Below are 14,280 nucleotides of genomic sequence, written 5' to 3' on the forward strand. Positions count from 1 at the left end.
TGAGCTGTACTGTACTGTACACATTCTGCAATCTGTTAATAAACTTTTCAATCAATCAATCAATCAATCAATCAATCAATCAATCAATCAATCAATCAATCAATCATGTTATGTGTATGTCATAAATGTCACTATGAATTGAAAATGGGGGACCCTGATGTAAACAAGACAAACGTCTTTCTCTGGTCTGCATCCCCTTAACAATTGTGTGTATTGAGCCGTACTGTATTGTACCCATTTGCAATCTGTTAAATAAAGTTTTCATTAATTCATTAATTCAGAATGTTCACAGCAGGAAGCCGTATCCAAAAGCGACACCTCAACAAAGCGTTCGAATGTGGGCGGGACTTCCGGCCGAGTGAACCCGGAAGATTTGGATGCAAGTTCCCCTGCTTGACGTGCATCCATATGTTCGCCGCTTTCCAATGCTATTTTAGGTTGTTTTTTGTATCCTATTAAATCGCAACAATGATGTCTTTAGATTTTCTCGATGATGTGCGTCGCATGAATAAGCGACAGGTATGTACCCCTACCATAATTGTTTTCGGATGGTGCCATTGCTTCTCTCTAGGACCAGATATATAGTACTAATAGCTAACAACCGTTAGCTGACTCTTAATGTGACGTTACGTTTCATCACCACTTGTTAACGTTAGATATCCACGTCGCCACCCACGCATGTATCTTTCACATTATAATCCAATAAAAGAAGACCATACATTAGTCAATGGAATTGAGTGAACAAGCTAACGTTAGCCCTAATTTAGATTAATGTTAAGCCGGCGTGTTTACTCAGTTCCATTGTGCAGTCTTTTTCTATATCCCAAGCTGGCTGTTCCTGGACCAATTTATGATTGAGATTGATAGCTTAGTGGGCACTTGTTTGACAGAGGTGGTAATTATTCCATTCGATTCAAATGTATTGTTATCATACAGCACAAGTACAGTACAACCAAAGTTGCATTTCCTAATTTATGCAAATGACATGTCGTCAGCTTGTGACTGCAACTTGTTCCTGTTTGCGGACGACTCAGCCCTGCTGGTCTCTGACAAGAACAAGTTACAGGTTGAAAAAGCCCTCAGCTCTGAACTAGGCAAAATCTGCATATGGCTCGCCGACAACAAACTATCATTACACATGGGCAAAACAGAGTCCATTCTCTTCGGTTGAATGAATGAATGAATGAAAACTTTATTTAACAGATTGCAGGATGGGTACAATACAGTACGGCTCAATACATACAATTGTTAAGGGGATGCAGACCTGAGAAAGACGTTTGTCTTGTTTCCATCAGGGTCCCCCATTTTCAATTCATATAGACATTTATGACATACACAACATACATGACATTTATGGCATAGGGACATATAGGTATTTAGTACTGATACATTTGTGACATAGGCGGTATTCAAATATACAGTACTGTTACCCCTAGATCCTGACAGAGTATATACATATGATGGGGAGGGGACTGTACATTAGGAGGGGGTGGGTGGGTGGGAGGGAAATATACATACGGCGGGGAGGGAATATATACATGCGGTGGGGAGGAGACTGTCTATTAGGAGGTGGTGGGGGTTTTGGGCATTTACGGTGGCCAGTTTCGAGTTCAGTTTCGGCCAGTTTCGGCCAGTTTCGGTTCAAATAACAAACTCAGCAAGACCGACGGCTTCTCGGTTACAGTGGGTGACAATATTGTCACAAGGAAAGATGAAATTACTGATGAAGTTCCATCCTAGAGGCTAATCTTTCCTGTGACAAGATGGCATCCAATGTAATAAAAAAAGTCAACCAACGAACTCGATTCTTGTACCGGATCTCCTCCCTGGTAAACAAGAATACCCTGAAGACTCTGGCAGGAGCACTCATTCAAGGGTACTACGACTATGCTTGCACCTCTCATGGTACCAAAGCACCTCAAAGGCACTAAAAAACAAATTACAAACATCTCAAAACAAGCTACTCAAATCAAGCTACTGCTTGACCTGACTCCTAGAACCCACCTCACCCCTGCCCACTTTGACAACCTAGGATGGCTTAGAGTAGACGACAGAGTACAGCAACTTGCAATGGGCCTGGTCTACAAGATACACTACGCGACCAAGGTACCCATGTACATGTCAAAATACTTCCCAAAGGTCAGTGAATACCACGATCACAACACCAGAGGGAGCTCCACAAATCATGTTAAACCCAGATTCGGCTCAAACAAGGGACTAAACACGTTTCGCAATTATGCCACATCAATGTGGAACACCCTACCCTAAAGCTGTAAAGGAATGTGAATCACTACCCACTTTCAAAAACACTCTGAAAGAACACCTACAGGAGACTGCAATTCAAAACTGGCCCCTACAAATGTCCTAAACCAGTTGTACAGTAAATGACAAAGTATGGCTTTGTCAGTATTCCAATGTACAGTGTCCCAACTCCCAACCCCCCCCCCCACCTCCAATGTACAGCCCCCACCCCACCCACCCAACCTCCTCCAATGTACAGTTTCTACGTCAAATCTATATACACTCTTTTTCTGGACACTTTTTGTATCACAAACAGTACTGTATTTGCAAATCTGATATGTCATAAATGTATAGATGTAGCAGTACTGTCTATCTGTATGTCATGTATGTCATATATGTTATGATGAATTGAAAATGGGGGACCCTGATGTAAACAAGACGAAAGTCTTTCTCTGGTCTGCATCCCCTTAACAATTGTATGTATTGAGCTGTACTGTACTGTACCCATTCTGCAATCTGTTAATACACTTTTCAATCAATCAATCAATCCAAGCAGAGTGCAAATATAACAGTAAAGTGCAATAGTAATGTACAGGTGGTTAAACTGGATATAAAGTAGAGTACTACTGAGTATTAGTGCTCATCAGATGTAGTTGTAGTATTAATATGTACAGTGATACAGGTATAAATACCCTATGGTAGTAACTAAGTCCTACTTGCCAGCTGTGTAACTAGTACGAGTAGGTAAGGGATATGTACATATATAGATATAGTATCTACAGATATGTAAAAAACATTATGCAGGTATGTACAGACAGATATACAGGTGCAGCTCAATAAATTAGAATATCGTGGGAAAAGTCTATATATTTAGCTGTATTGATGCAGTCATTTATGCAAAAGGAGCCCAAACCAAGTACTGAGTGAACATACATGAACATACTTTTCAGAAGGCCGACATTTCTATATTATTTTTTTTTAATTTTTTTTATTGGTGATACAGAAGTTTGGGCTTTCATGAGCTGTAAGACATAATCATCAAAATTAAAACAAATAAAGGCTTGAAATATTTCACTAGTTTGCATGTAATGAATCTATAATCTACAAGAGTTTCGCTTTTTGAATTGAATTACTGAAATAAAATAACTTTTCCACGATATTCTAATTTATCGAGCTGCACCTGTATACGGTAAGAATAAATATATATATTATATATACAGTATATACAGCATTATTGTACATGCTATCATACAGAGTTATTTGGGTTATATGCAGGTGCATAAGTGGGTATAGAAGGATTGTAGGCAGATATATAATTTAAGACAGATATTGATTAAATATGAGCTAAACTGTCCTTTTTTTGTGCATCCAGCTGTATTACCAGGTGCTGAACTTTGGTATGATCGTGTCCTCTGCACTGATGATCTGGAAAGGTCTGATGGTCGTTACTGGCAGTGAAAGTCCCATTGTTGTGGTCCTTAGGTAAGAGCTGTTTTACACCTGTCTGACCCCTTGGGGCAAAGCCCCACCAAACACAATTAATTTGACTTGTTCTGACGTCAGCTGCTTGTGGTTTTTTTGGGGATGTGTTAGCCCCTACTATGGCTTTGGAGAGAGTGTTTTGAAATTTGGCCAGACACTATTCCAAAGCCACTGTCATCGATTTTGGTTGCTCTGACTTGCCGTGAAATTACTACTATGTTATGTACTGTTATGGTTTAGTTGTAATTTGGATGTCAGAAGACGGTGTCAAAGTAAAAGCTTGGTGAATTATCTACCAAGTCTGATACAGGCCACGCTCGAACACTTTCTCTAGTAGAGCTTTTACTTTGAAATGTCCTGACTTCGATGTGTGCCTGTACGAAGCAATGTTACCAGGAAAACGGACCAGCCCATATTAGCCTAATATTGTACCACAAAAGTTAATATTGTGGAAAAACGAAACCATTAAGCACATGGCTGGCTGTTCAGAGTTCAGTTCATATGGAACTATAAAGAGTGTCATTGGGCCGGCAGTGAGGACTGAGGACTAAACCATGTGTTCAACTTTATTTCACACAATTTTCCAGGGTTGAGCCATGTTCCTCATTTGAAATGATTTAAATTACATCTAAATATACAAAAAAAAATCATATCACTCTCTGGAGCCCTTTTCAGGGTCAAAAGGAAGCATGTCACAGTGACTTCAAAATGAGCTCTGTGTGCTTAGGCAGAGAGCTTGTTTTGAAGAGAAGAGAGGAAGAGCTTTTCGTAGATGGTTAAAAAAAACGGTTAATTAATTATAGTGTCTCTGACCACTTGCATTGAGTAAACTGTGTAGCCTAACAGTAAAAGGATACTGTTCTATTTTAAAGGACCAGTGTAATTTTTACCTCTTTCCATTACCAGAGGTTGTCCCGGTCTATAACAAGTTTTGTGTTCATGTGTGGGTAGATCTCAGCTTAACTTCCACACTGCCAATGGTTGCCAGGGTTGAAAAATATGCTCCACGAAGTCGCTAGGCAGGCATAGCTAATTTACTAGTGATGTAGCGGTATGTGTATTGTCATGGTTCGGTACGTGCATCCACACGACTAATTTAGTTTTGTTTAATTATTCTAGTTCTGGTGCAATGTGCATTTATCGCCACAACGTCTGCGATTGCGATCCTGGTAAGGAGTTGAAGGGTCAGAGAAGAGGTCGATCTACATATACACAACAGATAAAGATAGCAGCCATGGCAACGATTAATCGTTTTTATACTGATGTTATAGTTCAAAATGGCAAACAGTCAGTTATCTTTGCGTCTGTTGTTATGCTATATGTAACCTCGTTCAATCAATAAATTCACCGGCATTAAATACCACTGCTACGCAGAAGACATACAACTACTCTGCTCTTTTAAACCCGACAACTTGGAGAAACTCAGCCTTCTCCAGGAGTGCCTGCTCGGCATTGAGAGCTGGATGGGGAGTAACTTCCTCCAGTTAAATGCAAATAAAACGGAGGTGCTGATCGTAGCAGCTGAAAAGACTGCAGCTAGAGTGGCCACTCACTTGGGGTCCCTTAAAGACAACATACGTCCCCACCTGAGAAACCTGGGTGTTGTCTTCGACCAGGCCATGAACCTAGACAAACATGTCAAAACACTCACACGCACCTGCTTCTTTCACCTTAGAAACATTGCAAAACTGCGCACCATCATATCTCACTCTGAACTAGAACTGTCCGTGCATGCTTTTATTTCCTCTAGGCTTGACTACTGCAACTCACTTTTCACCTGTCTCACCAAATCATCCACAGACAAACTACAAATGGTCCAAAATGCTGCAGCCAGGCTACTCACAAGGTCAAAAAAATCATGTCACATCACTCCCATTCTGGTATCCCTGCACTGGCTCCCGGTACACTATAGAATTCACTTCAAAGTCCTCACTTTCACTTTCAGAGCACTTCACGGTCAGGCCCCTATCTACATCACTGAACTCATCCATCCCTACACCAACACCCGCTCACTCAGATCTGCCGATCAGCACCTCCTGGTGGTCCCCAGGTCCAGGCTGAAAACAAGGGGTGATCGAGCCTTCGAGGTGACAGCACCAAGGCTCTGGAACGCTCTCCCCCTGGACCTGCGAACTGCCCCCTCTGAAAACTCTTTAAAAAAAAAAAACTAAAACACATTTGTTCAGACAGGCCTTTGATCATGCATAGGCGCTTTTTCTTGTCCTCACTGTTCTATAGTTTTGTTTTAATTAGTGACTCATGATTTTATCCAAATTCTTTTATTCTACTTTTTCGATCTGGTTTCACTGTTTTTAACTGCTGTTTGTTTGTTGTCATTTATTTCTGATTTTGTTTTATTGTGTTTTTATATTAAGCTGTAGTGTAAAGCACCCTGTGCATTCGTGCTGTGAAGGGTGCTATATAAATAAAGGTCATTCATTCATTCGTTCCCAGATTTATCTCTGTGAGATAAAGCCTGGTAAAAAACGACTGCCGAAAGTGTCTATGGGGTAGAATTTCCGGTGTATGTACTTCCCCTGAAAGCTGCTTCCGAACGGACCAATCGTTTCCCGAATCCTGTCGCCAAACAAGCTAGAACGTCCCGGTCATGTAGTAAATTCTTCAGGCAAAGCCGTTGCAGTGGCTTAAACGAGGAAATATTGAATTGAAAATATGTTTCTATAATTGTTTTGTCGAAACCGGAACGCCTGTAGCGTGTAGCCTGTACTTCCGTTTAGACACTTTAGGAGTCATATCTTCTCCAGCCTATGCTATATGCAACAAGATACAAAAATGCAAATCTGATTCTAAATGAGTCGTGCATTATTTTGGAATTATTAGCGTTATGTCATCTGTGACAGCAACTGGACTTGCTGGCCGAAATAATGGGTGGATCAATAGCCATGCTTTTTCAATCAGGAAGAAGAATAACAAAACATGTGGAGAAACAAAAACATTGTCTATGTTCATTGTTATGTTTACTGCTTGATACACTACAGGGTCAGGCTATACCAACTATCTTATGGGGGGCTATACAACACTAGGTGGAGCTAAGTATAACTTGCACTACTGTCTGTTCCAAAGAAATGGGGAAAAAAAAACCTAGCCCTATGCATTTGGTATTTTTATTGCTTTTTTCCTGTTGTACCGAACTTTGACCTCAAAACTGAGGTACGTACTGAACTGTGGCTTCTGTGTACCGTTTACACCCCTATAATTTATCCTTGTGAAAACAACTGCACGTTCATGTTCACTAACGTTTCTCTATTACTCTACTACAAGCCATTCAAATTCATGCAGCAAACAGGAGCACCCAGGTGACAATAACAAGCGCACCCATCTGAATCTAGATGTTTCACATGCAGGACTTGTAGTAGAGTGTTAGTGAAAGTAAAACAACCCAGAGGTTAACTATGCCTAGCAACTTTCAAACAACTTTCAAGTCTCATGGAGTATTTTCCACCCCTTTTCAACATCAATGGCAGTGTGAATGGTGTTTTGTAAATTAACCCTTTATCTGCCACAGATTATTCTGATCTTAATCCACTCTCTGCCACCACTATAAGTCTATGGAGATGTTCCCCTTCTTTGCAGGGCTATAACTTTTTAAATTGTATTGCTAAATTGACATTACTATGGCCCATTCAACGTCAAGTATCTATCGTTTAGGATGTAGCAACGTTCTACTTTTTCATTCACATATTCATACTAAAATACGGTCTAAAGTATAAATATGTTTTTATCGTTTTCTGCAGCATTCTGCAGAACGTGATTTATAGCCCTAAATACATAATTATATTAGATCATCAAATGTAGTTTGATACCGATTGACGTCAGATAAAAAACTTCAATTGTACAAGGTCCTACACGTCATGCCTCATCTGCTGGTGACCGGAGGGGGGCGGGGGGGTTTATAAGTCCGTGGCCGACGTTAAATGATTCATGTAGTATGGGCGATATATATATCAGAGCAGATTATACGTTTAATAATAATCAAACACGCTGAAACTCACCGCGGCTTCCTCTGACCGCTGGGTGATCAGCGTGGAGCAGAAATATCTCTTATTATGGGATGTTGATATATGCGATCCATTTCCAGGTTGTATAATACTATATGCGTCCAAATCATGTTGTTTATCGAGTTATTTGCAACCGATCGCTGTCCAGTGTATCAAGATGGAGTCCCGCTAACGATAGCGAGTGCCCGGACGAAATATGGTTGAGCACCACTTCCGGCGAGTCACTTCCGGTTTTGGCGATTCGCCGATCGGCCACCAGATGGCGGTCTTGGACCGTTGGAGAGTTGAGAGGAGATCAACAGCAAGTCTCAAGTCTCCGTGGGTGAAATGATTGCCATCACAGATTTTTTAAATATTAATCTCAAAGACGCCTTACGGCGTCATTGGCAGATTACGCATGGCGAGCAATGACGTGGTAACACGTTCTTGGCGAGAAAAGGCTTAAGCTGATATCAGATAAAACACACTGTATATACCTACAAACACAATACCAATTTTCTTTTATTTAATGAATAATCTTCATGATTTTGAATGAATTCTAATGAAACAGACAAATACATTGCGTTATGGTGTAGATTTCAGAACGTGAATAGTACAGTATTCACATAGACATAGGGTACAGTATGTCAGAAGCGACGTCATTTAACTGCATTATAACATAATATATATTCAACACTAGCCGTTTTGATACATGTTTTACAACCCCAGCTTGTCGCAAGTCACATTAGGAGTTGGGGTTGGGGACGTCCATACACTCGTTTCTCAAACCCTATAAGCGAACTTACCGGTAGTTCAGTTTGTTGAAGGCTTGCTTGCTACCATTACAATTCCCAACTAACGTTAATCATATCTTCTCACTAAAAGACTGGAATTAATATAATTATATATAGAAGGTAAACATTGTATATATGTTATTAAAGGATCACGCCAACATTTTTGGGTAATTAGCTTACCGTCTTCTCCAGAGAGAGACAAGAAGATAGATACCAGTTTTCTCTCTGTGCGTTCAGTAGAAAGCTATCTGGCAGCACGTTAGCCTAGCTTAGCACAATGAATTCAGTTCAGTTCAGAGTTTTTATTTGCCACATGGAATCATACAATCAGAGTTTCTTCATTACACAATCATAAATAACATTCCATGGACAAAAGGAGCAGGAAGAAGATGAATGGAAGCGGACAGTGCCGGTTAGCCTAGGCATTGTCCAACTAACCCTCTCCCGAAGGCTAACCAACACTGTCCACTGGTATCTATGTCCTTGTATCTCTCTGGAGAAGACTATAAGCTAATTTCCCAAAATGTTGGCGTGTTCCTTCTCGGGTTATCTCGCCAGCGGTTGAGCTTCTCGAGTTTATCGTTTTTTCTTTTATTCGATTTTTTTTATTCTATGCAGTGTCACGGGACCTCGGTGTTACCGTAGGAAATCATTCTTAGATCCCTAGAGTGCAATACCGGTCGCATTCTGCTAGGTGGCAGTATCGCCCACCCTTTGAAACCTTATTTCACACTGTGTGTCACATCTAATTTTGTCCGGGTGGAGAATTTAGACCAAGCCAAGTAAATCGCTTCATCCGACCACTTCGAAACGCGTTCAGCACACTTGAGGCATATCTTGTGCCACTTCATGTCAGGGACCCGATCCACATCAATACTGGAAATCGCGATCAGATAATTGGAATATTCTTTTTGGGATACCTCCTAGTAAAGGTAAGGACTATATGACATCAATCCTACTTTGATCCAACAATGATTTCACATAGATCGCAACGATCATATTTACACATCGAATTCACATCGAATCATGCATCACCGAACTCCAAACTTGGATGACCCACAACTTCCTCAAACTCAACAGTGACAAGACTGAACTCCTCATCATTGGCACCAAAACCACCCTCACCAGATCCGGACCCATCACACTCACCATCAACGACTCCACCATCACCCCCTCCCCCCTAGTCCGCAACCTTGGTGTCCTCCTTGACCCCACCCTCTCACTTGACCCCCACGTCCGCTCCATCGTGAAAACATCCTACTTTCACCTCCGCAACATCGCAAAAATCCGTCACTGCCTCTCCCCCCCCGCTGCTGAATCCCTCATTCACGCCTTCATCTCCTCCCGCCTGGACTACTGCAACTCCCTCCTCACTGGTATCACCTCCCGCTCCCTCCATAAACTGCAAATGGTCCAAAATTCAGCCGCCCGCCTCCTCACTAACACCCGGTCCCGCGAACACATCACTCCTGTCCTCCACTCCCTCCACTGGCTCCCGATCAAACACCGCATTAACTTCAAAACACTACTCCTCACCTTCAAAGCCCTCCACAGCCTGGCCCCCCCCTACCTGACTGATCTCCTTCTCCCCTACCGCCCAACCCGTTCCCTCCGGTCCTCCTCCACTGCCTCCCTCACTGTCCCGACATCCAAGCTTAAAAACATCGGAGATCGGGCCTTCTCTCGCACTGCACCCCGACTCTGGAACTCCCTCCCCCAGTCCATCAGAGACTCCCCTACACTCTCCACCTTCAAAGCTCGCCTCAAAACCCACCTGTTCTCCCTTGCCTTCAACCCCCCCCACCCCTAAACCCCCCCCTCCCCTCCAACCTGATCGATATGTCTCTAGTCTTTTTTTTTTTTTGTGCCATCAGGCTGTCTCCCCCGTTCCCCCCATGGTCTCATGTTCCTTGTTTTTGTTTCTTTGTTGTTTTGTTTTGTTTCTTTGCTTTCGTCTCTTTGTTTGTACCCCTGCTCCCGACTACTGTCAGCGACTTCGGGTTATTGAGAAGCGCTATATAAATTAAATGAATTATTATTATTATTATTATTAACATACTCTAAAACGTATGCTGTTGCTGACGATCAAAGCATCAAAAAACCTATTATATACCTTTGATTTGGAAATAGTAGCGTGTCCAGGCGAGCAACGCGAACGCTTTTAGCTAAATTCACATATCGCTCCATAGCAGTTACCAGGAATTAGCCAGGATCACTCTATACAACACGCGAATACATGACAAAATTTATTCTTTTTCACATGTTGAACGAGGGATAGTTAATGTCGAATGAGCCATAGTATTGTCTCCATAGCTATAATATAGAATATAGATATAGCCATGCAAACACTGCGACGCACAGTGAAAATCCCTATCTCTTACACCGGTGGGCGCAATGAGTACAAGGATGGCTTAAACGGCTGGCGCTGAAAGTGTTAAGAGTGGTCAATTAAATATATTGAATTTGAAGAATTTGAGCCTCAAGTAAAGTCTTAGAATGGCTAAATTTACTAGGCTGCCTGCAGATGTGTCTGCAGACGATGCACAGCCTCTAGCAGAAACATGAATTAAAAAACATTTGAGAGCTTAAACCTATTATTACTTGCCTTTACCCTAATGTTCATAAAACAATCTTTAAATCAATAAACAAAAGACAATTAAAAAGAATAAATACATTTGTACACATTTGTTTAAGTGGCTGTGTATTTACTGGTTATATACAGTCACTTTACGAGTTTCCTTTGTTATGCATATAGATTTGTCCAAAATGTAAGATTACTGAAGCGGTATGTACCCTAATGCCTACTCTTCCATCATAAAGCTAAAGGGGACCTATTGTGAAAATGGCTCTTTCCTGTGTTTTAAATTGATTTGTCAGAAAGTGCATTCTGGTCTTCTAATCGCATTCTTTACCCTGACTGGACGCGTGTTGCTTTCTAACAGCGGAGGAGTGCAAGAATGTGACAATTTGACCATGTGACCGCGGCAGCGCGAGAGAGCGGCAGTGCGGAAATAGGCTGTCTATTGCCATTCTCTAAGACAAACGCTAACCTTAACCAGCTCCTTAACAGCGCCTAAACTTAACCGTTCTAACCTTAACCAACTCCGAAACAATGCCTAACCTTAACCTTAACCATGCCTAACCTTAACCATAGAAAGAATATTGCCATTCTCTAAGACAAACTCTAACCTTAACCAGCTCCTTAACAGCGCCTAAACGTAACCGTTCTAACCTTAACCAACTCCGAAACAATGCCTAACCTTAACCTTAACCATGCCTAACCTTAACCGGCGAAAGAATACACGTTAAAAAAAAAAAAACAACGGACCGCAGGACCGCTGCGCTGCCAGGTGAGCTGAGCTTCGAATGAAAATCATGGCGGATTAGGGCTACATAATGCCGCAAGCTCTGCCGCGGTTGCCGCGCCTGCCGCGGGGCGTGTCGCAGCCAATCAGGGAAAACGCGGAAGCAACGGCAGCACTGCTCCGCTGTTAATAAGCAATAGGCTGACTGGACTTATTTAAACAGTCACATACGTACCTGCCTTCTGTTCTGGGGATCATCTCCCTCCTCACCCCTCCGCCACCGCGCCTGTGTGTTTTCATGATTTATGTAAAAAGGGCACAAAAGGTGTCCCACAAATTTGGGTGTTGGCTAAATTGGGCTGACATTGACCTGCCAAAAGTAGCCTTTCTGACCTCAAAGCAACTTAGCATTCAGAGCCAAAATTCTATCAGACTTTACTTTTACTATACTAGACTACCTTCTTTCTTTCTTCCTTCCTTTCTTCCTTCCTTCCTTCCGTTCTTTCTTTCTTTCTTTCTTTCGTTCGTTCGTTCGTTCGTTCGTTCGTTCGTTCGTTCGTTCGTTCGTTCGTTCGTTCGTTCGTTCGTTCGTTCGTTCGTTCGTTTTCTTTCTTTCTTTCTTTCTTTCTTTCTTTCTTTCTTTCTTTCTTTCTTTCTTTCTTTCTTTCTTTCTTTCTTTCTTTCTTTCTCTTTCTTTCTTTCTTTCTTTCTTTCTTTCTTTCTTTCTTTCTTTCTTTCTTTCTTTCTTTCTTTGGTATCAAGAGGGCCAGTTAACACTGTGCTGTCTGACCCTGGTATCAAGAGGGCCAGTTACCACTGTGCTGTCTGACCCTGGTATCAAGAGGGCCAGTTACCACTGTGCTGTCTGACCCTGGTGTCAAGATTGTCAGTTACCATGGTGCTGTCTGATGCTGGTATCAAGAGGGTCAGTTACCATTGTGCTGTCTGATGCTGGTATCAAGAGGGCAGACTCTGATTTAGACTCAACAATGGCCCAGTGGAAAATCACTTCTGAAGCCCATGGTCACACTGACAGAGTTGACATGAATACTTTGTTGTTGTCTGCCTATGATCATCAATATCGTCGCCTTCTTAAAATAGTGGCCTAAGTCATAATTTCTCGTTTTTCAGGAAACATAATAAACTGAACCATATATAGATTATATTATATTTATTAATAATTTCACACAAAAATGTTATGACAATAGAAGACAATTAACATAAAAATAACGATGTCTATCAATTATGTAACATAAAAGGAATAAATGACTTAGGACAATTTACGAACATGCCGTTGTGACTTGAGCCATTTTAAACCTGACTTAGGCCAAATTACTTCTTGAGCAAGTGACTTGGCCAAACGTGTCACTTCTTTTATTCCCATTTCTTTGACAGACAATGGGGAAGGATAAGCCACACTAGCAGGGCACACAGAGACTCAGGAGACAGAGGGCAGTTTGGCTGTGGTTGGCCCTTTAATTCAATAAAGCAAACTCAACAGTTACAATTCAAATCACTTATGAGGGCCGACGTTCCACTCTACTGGTTAAAGTTGCTTACTTGTGAGTAGTACGTTCGTTGATAAAGAAAAATACTGTCCACAGCCGCTCCAGTGTAAAACAAAGATATCCAAATGGTTTATTTCTCTTCCACAGCGAAGTCTTTCTTTACAGAAGTGGTCCTAAAGCTATTTTCCTAAATATTCACTTTACTACTACAAGGTAAGAAAACTGTATTTTCCCAGTCTCCAAAATCACCGCCGACTCGACACATGAAAATTCCTCCACACTGGAAAGCCGTAAATCAACTTGCCGGCTCTTTCCACAGCAAAACGGTAGGCTTGGCACCTTGGTTGAGAAATGCAGGCTTCAGTCTATGTTGTTTAGTCTATCTGTTCAGTCCTGTTTCAAGCTACACACTGCCTGTTCTTCTTCTTCTTCTTCTGAATTTCCGGCAGTGTAGACGCATCGTGGCGTATTACTGCCGTATCCCAACTGCCCTCACTCCAGCAGTTGCAGCTGCTTGTTGATATTCCCGATGTACTGGGAGATGGTTGTGCCTGGGTGAAGGAACTTCTTGTCTTTGTAGGTCGCTGTGCTTCTGCAGTAATGCGTCAACAGTGGGCAGGTCCTTCAACCAGTCCTTAAGGAAATCTGTGACGTCAGTTTCCAGCTTTGCATGCTTGCCACTCTTAGGTTCAGATTTAGTTGGCGGGACTGCTGCTTGTTCGTCATGGTCGATGGTGTCTTCATTCAGCCAGTGTCTAATGGTTCTTTCAGGGAGACCAAGTGTAGAAGAAAAAAGTGCCTGGCACACTTTATGACTAGTTCCATCCTGAAGTTTAAGTTGGTAGAACAATGACACATTGCACCTGGATTCTTCAGCAACTTTCCTTTGCTTTATGGCGACCTTTGTGACCAAAGTTTTGATGTATAACCGACGTTCTTCCCAGGTGTTCCT

The 14,280-nt window shown here is 41.8% G+C and overlaps 1 protein-coding gene across 1 annotated transcript in view; it reads left to right on the plus strand.

The window, feature by feature from the left end:
* The first annotated feature begins 371 nt into the window (after nucleotides 1-371).
* The window catches only part of sec11a (SEC11 homolog A, signal peptidase complex subunit), a 32,214-nt gene continuing 18,305 nt past the window's right edge, over nucleotides 372-14,280 (plus strand). Inside the window, exons 1-2 of the mRNA XM_084307553.1 lie at nucleotides 372-519; nucleotides 3,614-3,723. Of these exons, the coding sequence (XP_084163679.1) occupies nucleotides 469-519; nucleotides 3,614-3,723 (161 nt within the window). The 5' untranslated portion in view covers nucleotides 372-468. The remainder of the gene's footprint in view (nucleotides 520-3,613; nucleotides 3,724-14,280) is intronic.

Source organism: Notolepis coatsorum, assembly GCF_963971535.1.
Source record: "Notolepis coatsorum genome assembly, chromosome: 2".
NCBI classification, from domain to species: domain Eukaryota; kingdom Metazoa; phylum Chordata; class Actinopteri; order Aulopiformes; family Paralepididae; genus Notolepis; species Notolepis coatsorum.